The sequence below is a fragment of the Lissotriton helveticus genome, chromosome 3_1 (assembly GCF_964261635.1).
Source record: "Lissotriton helveticus chromosome 3_1, aLisHel1.1, whole genome shotgun sequence".
NCBI classification, from domain to species: Eukaryota; Metazoa; Chordata; class Amphibia; order Caudata; family Salamandridae; genus Lissotriton; species Lissotriton helveticus.
In genome coordinates, this window is record NC_136061.1 from 324,738,621 (window position 1) to 324,752,175 (window position 13,555).

Consider the following 13,555-nt stretch of genomic DNA (forward strand, 5'->3'; position numbering starts at 1 on the left):
CTTGGGCGAGGTATCCGGGTGCGCTCAGGTGGACAGCCTTGTGCGTGATGCAGGCGATTTTCAGATGAATTCTGGCTTCAAAAGGCAGCCAGTTCAGGGCTCTCAGGTCAGGGGAAATGTGCGAGTGCTTTCTTGAACCGGTGATGAGTCTCGCTGCAGCGTTTAGAGAAGCTCTTATGGGTGCAGTGGTAGTTCGGGGGAGACCGCAGAGGGCGATGCTGCCGTAATCTATTCGAGGGATGACTAGAGCTTGTACCGCAGTTTGGAAATCTCTGGCTGGAAGGAAGGGTTTGAGTTTCCTTAAGGTATTGATCTGATAGTTTGCCCCTTTAGTTGCTTTGTTGATGTGTTCCTGCATGTTGAGGTTGGTGTCAAGTGTTATGCCTAGAGATTTTGCTGAGTCCACAATGGTGGGCTGAACATTGAGTGCGGTTAGGTGTTTAAGCCAGATTTGAGTGCTAGTGATCTTCGCAGGAGGTGAGATCAAGAGGAACTCTGTTTTAAGAGCATTGAGCTTGAGGTGATTAGCAGCCAACCATGATTGGGTGCTTCTGATCGTTGAATTCAAGAGCATAATGTCTTTGGGTGATTGTACTTTGAGATAAAGTTGAGTGTCATCGGCGTACATGTGGAATTGAACATTGGATGCTTGTAGCAGGGTGGTGAGAGGTTCCATAACTAGGTTAAACAAAGTTGGGGATAGGGAGGATCCTTGTGGGACGCCTAGCGTTACCAGTATTGGAGAAGACATCAAGTTGTTACTCTTGAATTTCTGCGTTCTGTTGTGTAGAAAGGACGTGAACCACTTGAGCACAGTTCCAGATATACCCATTCTTGAATTTAATAGGTCAAGTAAGTTCTCATGTTTGACGGTGTCGAATGCAGAGGAGAGATCAAGAAGGATCAGGAGGCAGGTATCGTTTTGATCTAGGATTTGGAGGGCGTCGTCAATTATGTGTATCATAGCAGTCTCTGTACTGTGGTCCGCTCTGAAGCCTGATTGATGGGTGTTGAGTAGATCAAACTGATTAATGTGTCTAGCCAATTGAGTTTGTGCGCATTTTTCGGGAAATTTGGCAAGAGTCGGAATGTTGGTAATGGGACGGTAATTATTTAGATCAGAGGGGTCGGCAGTGGGTTTCTTTAGTAGAGGTGTGACTTGTCCAACTTTCAGGGAGTCGGGGATGGTCCCTTGTTGAAGTGAGCTGTTGATAATTTTAGTCCAAAGTGGGAGGAGCGACGTGGTAAGGTCTTTGACAGCATTGGCAGGAAGGGGGTCCGTGGGGTGGTTGGCTGGTTTCACAGTACTGAGCAGTCTACCAATTTCTTCTTCCGAGTAGGTAAAGTTACTAGTCCACCAGTAGGTAGTTTCAGTTTTCACACTTTCCTTCTATATTCATTGATTGAACATCCATGCTGAAGAAAATATGTGGGCATCAAAATCTGACACCTAATGAACTCCCCTGTACATCAGATTTGTAGCTAACCTTGGTAACCATCCTAACCAATGTGAGGAGGAGCCCTACGATGAGCATGCTACCCTCTGGGTGGGTGAGGGATTATGTGTTACAATTTTTATTTTGTTAAGCAATTTCTCATATGAAATTCAGAGACATTTAGAGATCGTTGTGTGTGTGTGTATATATATATATATATATACACACACACACACACACATATCTACTCACATATATAGTTCCCGAGTACTTCATCGCTGTTATATTGTCCATGAGGAATCTCCAGTGATGGGCCCACTGCAATACATGCATGCATGTGTCACTGAGTGTGAGAAACTAGTAAGATGGCAGGCCAGTAAGGTACAGAGCTGTCCCGGATTGAAAAAAAGCTCTCCGTGATTAGAATCGTAGCCTGAATGCCCGAACCTGCTAGTAGGCACAAAAGGCTTTCAGGGAGACAGTGTCTAGCTCCACCCTGATGAAGAGGAGTTGCTAGAAGGGTTGGAGGGGGGACTTGAGGAGATTTGTAGAAAATCACAGATGGAAAAACAGGTAGATAGTGGACTGCAGGTAGTCCAACAATAGTTGTGGCAACCCTTTGTTCAGAAGCCAGTCATGGATACATAGTAAAAGAGATACACAACTTACAAAGATGTGCCACACCTACCATCCGGGGCAGATGCTAATGCAAATGTCAGCCACAAAAGGTACTTTCTGTGCAACTGCAGGAATGGGATATTAAAAAATGTGTTGTGAAAGTCACAAGACACCATCCAGCCTTCTAACTCCAGAGCCAAGAATGGAAGAGAGACAAGTCTTTCATGGAAACAGGGAAATAGTAAGAGTAGCATCCCTGCCGATATGGTTTTCTGGAACCAAACCCACAGCCCCTTTTCTCAAAAGAACAAGAATCTTCTGCTGCAGAGTAGGACCATGCACAGGAATACTACACCCCACTGCAGTGGGAATGTGTCTCCTAAGGATCGGGTCTCTTGGTGGAAACTTCAGTCCGCAGTAATCATGACATTGTGCATTCTTTGCAGTGACAACCGGATCTAGCCAGGGCACATCCTACTTGGAGGAAGATGTCCTGTGCCACCTTCCAGTGAATATTTCATTCATGTGCTGCAAACTGTAATCTGCTTTTCTTGTCTGACCTGGGATTGAGCGAACCCAACAGGTGATTGGTGACCAGGAAGGAAGATCCCATGTTTGTCCAGCTATTTCCAAATGCACAGAAACTCTTAACACAAGGTCCGAGACCTCCACACCACCCTGCTTGCTTATAGCTGTGTCTGAACTGGGGTGGCAAAGTGAGATAAAGAATGATGATGGATTCAACCCAGATCTGTGACTGAGTGTCTGAAAAGTTTCAGTGCTATGACCATCATCTCCTTGTGTTTGCTTTGTTTGCCCTAAGTTGGCAGGGTATGCCCAGACATGGGTCCTTTGCTCACTTTGCCACTTGATGCAAGCTAGCCCGGCTGAAGAGGGGTATTTTCCTGAAATCGGTACCAGAATGCTTGTTTTCGATCCAAGGAAGAACTGGCTTCCACATAGAAGTCATATTTACTGTTGGGACCTGCACAGACCTTCTCTTGTATTTGAAAAAGGATTTCAGAGCTAACTGAAAGGCACAAAGCTCTAGAACATGGACGTGGAGAACCTGGATCTCCACTCCTCCCAGCTGACTGGCCCAACACAGAAACAATGTGTATATCACTACTTTGAGCTCAGGTTATGGTTGGGACAGATTGGTGTCCACATGCCACCAATGAAGGTACTGGGCTGTCCAACAAACACCCCATTGTTGGGCCCACTACAAACTGAAATTCTGCTGGAAAGCCTTCATATGCTACGAGGATCTATGAGGCCTGAAGTCCAAGAAGCCTCATTAACATCCACACCAGGGATGACACCCTGAATGTCCTGGGTTGGTTGCGGGGAAAGAAAGGCTCTCAAAACCACCTCCAGCATAGTCCCTATGAAGTGAATCCTCTGTGCAGGCATCAGGTAGGACTTTGTTTCAGTGACGAAAAATGCCATGGATGAAAGAAGCTTGACTGTTGTTCAAAAGAAGTCAAAGACTGACTGTAGTAAGACAGCCTTTAGAAGGCAGTCATTGAGATATGGGAAAATGTGCATCCCCGACTTACAAAGAATGACTGTGACCACCACCATGACTTTCCAGAGTAGCATATGTGAGGTCAAATCAGAGGTCAGTAAATAGTAAATGTTCAGACACCATAACGAAAAGAAAGAGTAGTAAACATGAAAAGATGCATCCTGGAATTCCAAGAATACCATCCAATCCTCCTGATTCACTGAAGAACGAATTTGGACTTACATTTGTCTTTCGATAGAAAGGCATTCAGGGGCAAAAACCTAAAATCAACCTTAGTCCTCTTTCTTGATTGGGCACAAGGAAATTATAGACATACCACCACTCTTTTTTTACCTTCAGGATTCTTGCTATGGCAAACAATGAATGGACATCCTGGAGAAGGATGGTTGCAAAATCTGCTGAATTTTCAGTGAAAACAGGTGGGGTCTGAGGGAGTGAAAATGGGTAAGACAGGGCATAAACCCTCAGGACAATTTTAAAAGAATAGTCCCATTTGACCTTTTTCTGCTTAAGGCACGACTTGGACTTTAATTTACCTGTAGACTTGCTACAAGACAAGGACGTGGCACCGGAGAGGCCAGTAGCATAGCGAATCAGTTGTTTTGAGAGTCATCGTTCATGTTCTGCGTTCATGTGCTCCGTTAGGATGCAATTGTTGGAGTAAGTTGAAGAAGAACCTTTGTCGTGCTGCCAATGATTGCTGGGCGTCTGCTCTGAAGGCGGGATTAGTGCTTCTTCAAAATTCGATTTCCTCTTGAGAGGAACAGCTTGCCTGAGGATTTACTAGGATTACGCTGGTGCCAAGTTGAATGTGGATACTCCGCTAACTGGCGTCAAGCTCCTCATGGAGGTGCTGGAGGATTGGGTGTTCAAAGTGCTGGGAGACAGCAGGAGTGGACGGCGTTCTTTTCCATACAGACAATTTTCTAAGCTTAAGCTGTATAGAGCTAGATTTTAGATCCAGAGCCTTCGGGTCCAATGTAGGTCTTGAAGCTGTTTTCGGGCTGCAGCCAAAGCAGTGGTCGAGGTGGATGGTTGAGGGATGGAGGTGGACTTCGGGCACTAAGAATTTGTATGCGTACGGTCTGAAGTCTTCACTCTGTATCGATTATGGCTTTGTGGCAGTGATGATCCAGAGGCTTCATGACTGCCTTGAAAGTTGGAGGCTCTAACCTCTTCAGTAGGTAAGTGATGGCACAGAGCTGTCTTCTGGGAGTTAGTATTCCCAGCAACTACTTCTGATGAGCATTGCACCGCTGGAGGCTCTCCTCTACACCCAAACCTGAAATCTCACTGGACAATAGCTCCTCTATCTCGCTGCCACTGGCCTTCTGTTGCTGGTCACCCTTGGTCTCTAGGTCCCCAAAGAGGTTGGGGTATCATCTTGCTGACGGTGTACCATCAAGGTCATGACAATATGACGGACTCCACGTTTCCGAAGGTTCTATTTACTACAGAAAGAGAGACAGGCTGTTCATGAGTCATCTCAATGGTTGGGAGACAAGTAGACTTTACAGACTAGATGAAGGTCTGTCCTGATAATTCAAGTGACACATGGGGCAAAAACGGAATGGAGTCCTTTCTATCGAGGACATTCTCATGCATCAAAGATGGTGTGAAAGAGCTGAGGGGGCCAGGCCCCGAGCGGGATGTGGAAAACGTCACATCCAGGGAAACCAAGTCAAAGGGCGTATGCAATTGGTGAAACCAGACACGTTATTCAGACTCTTCTGGCGGATGAGAGCAGGCCCAGCAAGAACGCAGCGTTGAACCGGAGCTCACAGGGCCAAATCTGAACCTGACAGCAGAGAAAAACAATCTAACAATGGAGCCGATGTACATGCACATTACCAGCAATAGGTGGAGTAACAGTACATTGTGACTCACAAAGACCGATGTTGCGCTAAGCATTCTTGCAACGGACGCATGTGTAACCTAGCATGTAGTACTATGGAAATGCAGGAGGCCATCATGCCTAGGAGCCGCTTGACTCTTCTGAAAGGGTTGTTGATTCAGTTGGAAATGAAGAGGCAGTACCTGAAACGTCTGGATCCTGGCAGAGTTTAGATAGGCTATACCTACTTCCGAGTTGAGAATAGCCCCAACCTAGGGTTGGATCTGGAGGGGTTGGAGGTGAGATTGTGACGTTGATGGTAAACTAACATATGAAGGTCTGTTGTCACCTGTGAGTGTTTGCAGCACTGCAGGCGGGTGGCACTTTTGATCAGTCAGTCATCCAGATAGGGGAAAACATGGACGCGCTGTCTGCGTATGTGTGCAGCCACCACTACAAGGCACTTGGTAAATACCTGAGGTGCAGTGGAAATCTCAAAGAACAGCACTTTGAATTGGTAATGTTTTCAGCTGACCACAAACCTGAGATATCAGTGATGGGCCGTATGTATTGGTATGCGGAAATAGGCTTCCCTCAGGTCGAGCACGGCCATGAAGTCACCTTGCTGAAGAAGCAGAATGACATCCTGAAGGGTGACGATAAGGAAGTGCTCTGACAGGATGTATTCGGTTAGGGGCTTGAGGTCCAGAATGGGTCTGAGGGACCTGTCTTTTTTGGGTATTAAGAAGTACAGCAAGTACACTCCTGGTGCCCTGCTGATGGCGGGGGACGGGTTCTATAGCCCCTTCGAGGAGAAACGCTTTGACCTCTGAGTAGCCATTGGTGTTCTGGTGAGAGTATGTTTTTTAATGAGGGAGGTGGAATGGTGGGAGACATAGACGTAAGCTCCAGACCATAACCATATTAGATAATGTGGGAACGAAGGCTTCAAGGCACCCCCCCCCCCCCTCCTCCAAGTGGCGTTGTGTGGTTGGGGGAGAGGGGAGAAGAGGCAATTTAGGGTTTGGTGGTGGTTGTATCTCTTTTAGGGAGACCCTCCAATATAACCCTTGTGGGGAGTGGGGCGGGGGGGGGAAGGGTTGTTGGCCCTGGGTGCTCTGGTAGGACATGGAGGCTTCAGGGAAGGTGGGCTTCAAGCCACCACTGTAAGGTGTGTGGAAAAAGCAGCTCCAGGGAGCAGGTCTTGGAAGTCCCTCATCACTTTAGCTGTCTCCGTATCGTTTTTAATCATTTCTAATGTTTGGTCCCCTTGTGGACCAAAGAGATGCTGACCATCAAAAAAGGCATTTTCAAAAGGTTCCGCTGCATTTCCGGCTTAAAGCCAGAGATATGGATCCAGGTGTCTGTACGTAACAGGGCACTGGAATTTGCTGGAATGTCTGCTTCATCTAGGGCATAGCGAGTAGAGGTGTTAGATATCTGCCTGCCTTCAGAAACTATGTTGTGTCCCCTTTTTCTACGCTCCTCTGGAGGATTTGGAGGAGATGCTCCATCTCGTCCAAATGGGGCCTATCATATCTTGCCAGATGGCCAACAAAATAGTTATACGTCATGGGTTGGTCAATTGCACGGCCACCCTTTTCTCTCCTGCATCTATGCGTTTACTTTCCTTCTCTGGTGGCGGGGCGTCCCCATTGGCCTGGGAGTAGGCTCGTTTACTAGCGCTAGAGTCGGGTGGGAGCTGACCCGAATATATATGGGGTCAGCAGGAGAGGCTTTAGATTTCTTATACACTTGTCTGTGTTATGACCCTAGCTTGGACGGGGTCTTTGAAAATGTCAGGAGAGTGACGTAGCATGCCCTCCCTTGGGGAGGTACTGAGTGGAGCAGTGGGTTTCGAAGAGGGAGTCCTTCTCTAATGGCTCTGTGTGAAGTTCCGCCTTATGGATGAATACAGCCCTACCAATGAGTTCCTGATAGGACGTGGAATCATCCGGAGGAAAGGGACAGGCAGGGTTACGGTCAAGTTTGTTGTCCCCTAGTGGATCTACATCGTAGAAGTCCCATGGGTCACCCTGCAGAGGTGTGTTAAATGTGTAATCAACCCCATGCCCACTCATGTCATTGTGGATAACCCGGAGGGTCCCCTAGAGAAGGCAGCGGGGAGAGCTAGGGCTGAGGAATAGGGTGAGGGCATGGTTGTGCATTGGGTAAAGGGTTTTGTTGCTATCCGAGTGTTCAAGGCTTCCTCGAAGGACAACTATTGATTTGAGGGTGGAGCAGCAGAGCCCGTAGGGTGGGCACGGGTCCAGTCCTTCTGGGGGTGGATAGCCTGATGTTTCTGTCTTGAGTCAAGTTCTTCTTGCAGCTTGTGGAAAATCGGCTCAACTGCGCCAGTGTCGGACTTGGTGGTCGACACAGAGGTCTTCAGCTCTGAGGGTACCTTCTATTTCAAAGCGGAGGGTCAAGAAGGCACCGAGGCAGATGTTGTCAGTGCTGAGGGTTGACTCTGTGCTGTGTCTGAGTAGTCATGCCGAAGCAGCCAGTTTTGAAGCCGTTTTTGGAACTGAGCAGGAGCTGGACAGAGTCCTTAGTGGTTTGTAGTGCAGACCATGGCCCGAAGGCAGTGGTAGTCTGAATGCCTGTCTCTGGAGCTCCAGAGTGGCTGCGTGCCCTTTGGCAGAAGGCTGCACGGTTGAAAGTAGTGTTGAGGGGTAGGGTTGCTATTCTCAAGGACTGCTGGGCTAGCAGAAGGTCCTCAATCACCAGTGCTTTCTTTAGGGGAGAAAGCCTCTTCATCTGACAGTTGTGGATGAAATTAACCCTCAATGACCTCAGGACCGATGAGGTCCAGGGTGTTGTTGTCGCCCCAATGCGAAATCTCGTGTCGAAGAGCCCAATAGTCACGAAGTGTCTTCTTGGAGCAGAAGAAGCTGCAGGAGTCGTAGGCAGCCTTGCTGTGTTTGGGCGAGAGGCATGGATTGCAGACCTCATGGATATTGGTCGGAGGATATTTTGCGTGGCAGTGAGGACAATACCAAAATGGTGTCCGTTTAATCACTGGTGAGGCATAATGGAGAGCTGTGACGGAGAGACAGTCACTGGCGAGGCATAGTGGAGTGCTGCGATGGAGAGTCAGGAGTAGGCCCCTTAAGGGGCCACAGTCGACTTGGACCTTGCTCGAGCGAAGTAATCAAATGTCGACCAGAAAGCAAGGGGGACCTGATCGAAGAGCAATACCGACGGAGGGAAGGAAAGCATATAAACCATAAAGAGCACCGAGAAGGTGTCGACCCAGAGCACACGACTGAACCAGATGGCAGAAAGAAAACAATCTAACAATGGAGTCGATGACCATGCACATTATCAACAACAGGAGGAGTCACAGTCTGTAAACAGTACAAGTATGAACATTTCTTAACAGGATGACTATCTGGGGACAGTTCTTGGGTGGATCAGGTAGCAGACTCAACCAATAGGCCATCTAGCACTGTTCTATTGATTTTCCAAGACATTAAGAAGCAATTAATTTAAACGGTGCTTAATTAAGTGTTGGATTGTTCATATCACTTGTGCTTCATGTAGGCTGCACACATCCACTCTAACATGTGATATATTTTTAGTAGCAGAGTTTATGGATTCACCCTTGCAACAAAAAAATGCCAAATTTCCCATTCTGGAATGGCACGCACAGCTTTAGAAAAATGCTGATAAATTACAGTGATGGTGCTTAGTATAGTAAGTGTCAAAGAGAAACCAATCAGCATTTTAGATATGTGATAGAAACAGCACCAGGTGTGCCACTGAGAGACACACACACACACAGCATCTGAGCAACACCCTGTCATAACTTATTGTGAAATTTAAAGCACTGGAAGTCTGCAACTTTAAAAGCTGTGCATGCCTATTTCAATGAAGCATTTAATGTACAATCTGTCTAGGTATATCGCCCTCCATACTGCCATACTCACCAATTGTTATATCTCTAAACGCTTTTTTCTTAATTAAATCCTCAAAGACGTATGAACAAACAGTTGTGAAGCACTTTCTATGATGTACCAATCGGACAACACTAATTTAAAGTTTGGGGAAAGTTCATAAGTCATTAGTCACTTTTCACCCAGCAGTGAAAAGTGCATGTGGTTACAAACACGATCATTCACACATTTATCAATCTCTTACATTTTTGAATGTTCTCAATATCTGCTGGATCTTGCAGGATTTTAGTGAGGCCATCAAGCAGCATGGCAGCCTTGTGGTATCGATATGCAATATCCTCCGCCTGCTGAAACATCTCATCTAGCGCTGCAGACTTAACCTAAAATAAGAACCCATAGTTAGAGAGTTACTGACCACAAAGGAGGCTTGAAAGCACTTCGTGTTGTTTAGGTCCATCAAGTCTGGCTTTTTCGAAATCTGTTAATGGAATGACTTCTGCTGCTGAGAGGGAGTTCGAGGAACGCATACCTTTTCAATAAAGAGGAATTTATTTAGGTTTCCCATGAGCCTGCTTGTTGACAAATCACTTCACAACCTATTTTTCAACAGTTTCATCTTTACTGGAATATGCTCACCATGATATGTCTCTATTGTATCTCTCCTCCATTGGGGCTCCTTCTGAATACGCATATTTAAGTCCTTACTGCTTACCCTTTACAGTATTTTGAGGCAGACAGAGCACAATATAGGTGACATTTCTCTGGTTTCACATGTATCTTTATTGTTCTTGAGGTAGTAGACTACAAAATTGGCACCCCTTACTCAAGAGACAGACTTCTTCATAAGTCGCCTCAAGAACTAATACTTTGCTCTGTACATGGCCAACAGAACTGGATCGAATACTTGATTTGGGTACAATACTTCAGGTAACGCCCTGTTAAGGTTGTAAAACCCAAGAACTTAACATGTATTAATTTATCCGACAGACTAATCCCCCTCTGATAAGAGGTACTCCAGAACGTAGGTAAACCCTTGGAATATATATATATATATATATATATATATATCTTTTTTTGTTGAAAAAAATTCTTGTGATTATGTAGAAAGTGAAAACACTATCAGCCTCTTTATAGATTATGAGTCACCCTATGAACAGCTAAACACGTGAGCTCAGGGACTGAAAAGGACTGTCGAAGTACTGAAGAGACCGTAAAACAAGATTATATTCATGCACACAGAGGCTTGTGAAGTTTTTGTGGACCTTCATACTCCTAGTTTCTGTGTCTGTTAGAATATCGTATTTGATTTATATCCACGCACCTACTGTATGATCGAGTATCATACAGCACCAATCGCTATATACTTAAGCCAAACTCAAAAGTGCATCTGGTGTGGTAGCAAAGCAAAGGTGCATGTTACCCCGTTCCTCATCAGCAGCCTTGGCATCCAGAACCCAAAACTTTGAAAAAACAAAAGTCATTATTACCATTTCCACTGCACAGCTGTAGATCAATTTCTCGGCAGTAACGCTGTTAATCTCGTCTACAAATCGCTGTTTGTCCGAAAAGAAGCGGTTCAGCTTCTCCGTGAGTTTCTTGCACATGCTGATGCAGAACTTATATCGTTCGTTCATGCTTTTTATCACTGTTGGGAGAAAAAGCAAGAAATTGTTAAAGAACCTTTCAGGAGAAGGACTGAAGAGGGACAAGGGAGAAAGGATCTTGGAAATAATACTTGATTTTAGTCCACAGAAAAACCAATGTTTATTTCTTTAAAACATTTGTGGACCTTATATTTTGGTAGAAAGAAACATAGTCCAGTAGAAACAGTTATTTTACTGGCAAATTTCACCAGAGTAAAATAATCCATACCACATGCCAATATATTTAGGTTAGGTCATCTGATGAAGGCACGTAAGGAACTGGAATGTGACGCTGCTAAAAAGTGTCCGTCTCTTAGCCAAATGCTTCTTCTTGAGTTACCAAAGTTGGGGCTGTAGAAGAGGAAAGTTTTCAGACTTTCCTCACAAAGATAAGGGTGGGGTGAGATCTGATGTGCCTGTAAGTGGTCTGGGTGCAAAAGCATCTGTGTTCTTGACTGACTTGTCAATTTCCTGCAGAGGTCAATATCAATAGGTTGGCAGATTTGAGGTGGCAGCATCAGTCCTTCCCTGCCATTTGTTTGAGACAGCATACTATGAAGGGGTATAATCTAGTGGGGGAGGTACAGTATGGTCAGATTAAAATTAGGGTCACTAGGTCTTTTATTTCATTCCGAGATTCAGTGAGTCTTGCCGCCACATCCTGAATTTTATGGAAGTTTGTCTATTTGGAAACACGAGCATAGAACATTTGTGTGATGTTGCATTATTTAAGCAGCTGAACACCGTTATATAGATGGTTGTGGGAGATTTGCAGGTGAGACAGTACCTAATTTGAATCTATGGCTACAAGTGGGCCCACCAGCACTCGTATGTAGGAATCAGAACGTACTTATTTGTTTATATTAAGATGACTCAGAACACGAGTGGGAAATGCAGAAAAGGCAGAACTGAGAAATATAGGAAAACCATGTTAGAGAGAGAAATAATGGATGAAAAAGTACCTGCAAGAATAACAAAGAGATAGGAAGTGTAAGGTTTGTGGATGAAAGAGACAGGAGGTCAAGACTAGACAGCTTTTGACTTTGGCAAACTTGACAATTCGCAGTAGAGGCAGCAGGCTTCTGAGAATAACTTTGGGCCTGGCACCTTAAAAGCCTTGTGGGCCATGAAATATTGCCCAGGTACCATCTTGTGTTTGTGAGCAGGTTATTGTAGAAAGTGGGTTGCAAGAAGCAATGGGTTTCATGTAAGTATGGAGCAAGAGTTTACTATCAATGCTTTGAATTTGGTAACATTCATCTTGAGGCCGATCTTTCTCAACCAATATCAAACGGCTGAAAAATTAATTTAATTTGGTGGGAAGGCTTCAATACAGTAAGCTGCTTGTGAGGCTTTTCTTTGGGGTACTGGGAGAGTCAGAGATTACTGGCTTTACCCAGTGTACCGAGTATAAGTTTGATAGCCATCAAATGTCTTCAGGTACATGACCCTGTCAGGGTGCCAAGTGGGAGCAGTCAATGCTTGCTCTAGGACATGGGGCTGAGTCTAGAGGTCACCGTTTCAGTGTAACACATTAATAACATTCAAACACAACAAAAAACACTCATGTTAATGGGTAAGTTAACATTACACTTGCAATTATAATAAGAAAGTGGTCAGGTAATTCAGAAAAATAATGGACTAACTGATGGGATGAAACTAGATATATCTGTTTGTGGTACCCAAGGATGCTGAAGAATAAAAGTAATCTCTCATAATAATAGTCCTAGATTAAATAAGAGGATACATGAAATGAATGATGGTCAATGGCAAAAACCAACACTCAAACAACAAGTACACACTTATAAGAGTTGCCTCTGATAATGTCCTGGGTGACCCAAAGTCGAGTCATAGGTGTCCGGTTGAGATAGCAGAGTTCAGTTGCTGGGGTCCTGGGATCAATTAAGAGGCCTACTGGTGTCTTTGGCTGCGGATGGGCTTACCTAGCAAATAATGGTCCAGTCCGAACTATGAATTCAAATCGTGTTTTTCTTATAGGAGACTGATAATGTCTTATACAAGCATCTATCTAAGAATCTACCAGTCATGGCAGTTTATCCAGTTGTTTACTCACCTTTACTTTTCGCACCCAAAGCAAGCCATTATGTCACAAGCAGCAACTAATGACAGCTATGGAATTATAAAGGATAGGATGATGATTCATAAAGTAACAGACTCCTAACGACTCCCACTTGCCTGCTGAGCTGGAGCCCAAGTAGGAGGTGTGAAGATGAAATGTCTCATGGTCCTTCTGGATGAGAAAAAGATATACGAGGCACCCTATGGGACTCATCAGAGATGATGCTCGCTTAGTCTTCTTGACTCCAGGTTGTGATGGGAGCAGTTTTTCGAGCCGAATGTCTGCTTTGCATCTCTTGGGCAGCTGCGCTGGGGCAAAGATTTTGATCCTAAGCAGCCCCTTTTCCTCACAGCGGTCACTCCAGTCAGCAAGGCCTTGTGCTGCTGGTCTTGAGATCAGGTCACTCCTGATAGGCACAATCCAGCTTCTTTAGAAGGAATACGAGACTCCCTTTTTTCAGATTAAATGGCAAGGCAACCTTGCCAGCATTTCCAAGACATACACCAGTCAGGAGCAA

At 45.2% G+C, this 13,555-nt stretch overlaps 1 protein-coding gene across 1 annotated transcript in view; it reads right to left on the reverse strand.

Moving 5' to 3' along the window:
- Nucleotides 1–13,555, reverse strand: part of ULK2 (unc-51 like autophagy activating kinase 2) — a 565,259-nt gene that overhangs the window by 43,944 nt on the left and 507,760 nt on the right. Inside the window, exons 25-26 of the mRNA XM_078679911.1 lie at nt 10,803–10,960; nt 9,560–9,695 (exon numbers count right to left, since the gene is read on the reverse strand). Of these exons, the coding sequence (XP_078536037.1) occupies nt 9,560–9,695; nt 10,803–10,960 (294 nt within the window). The remainder of the gene's footprint in view (nt 1–9,559; nt 9,696–10,802; nt 10,961–13,555) is intronic.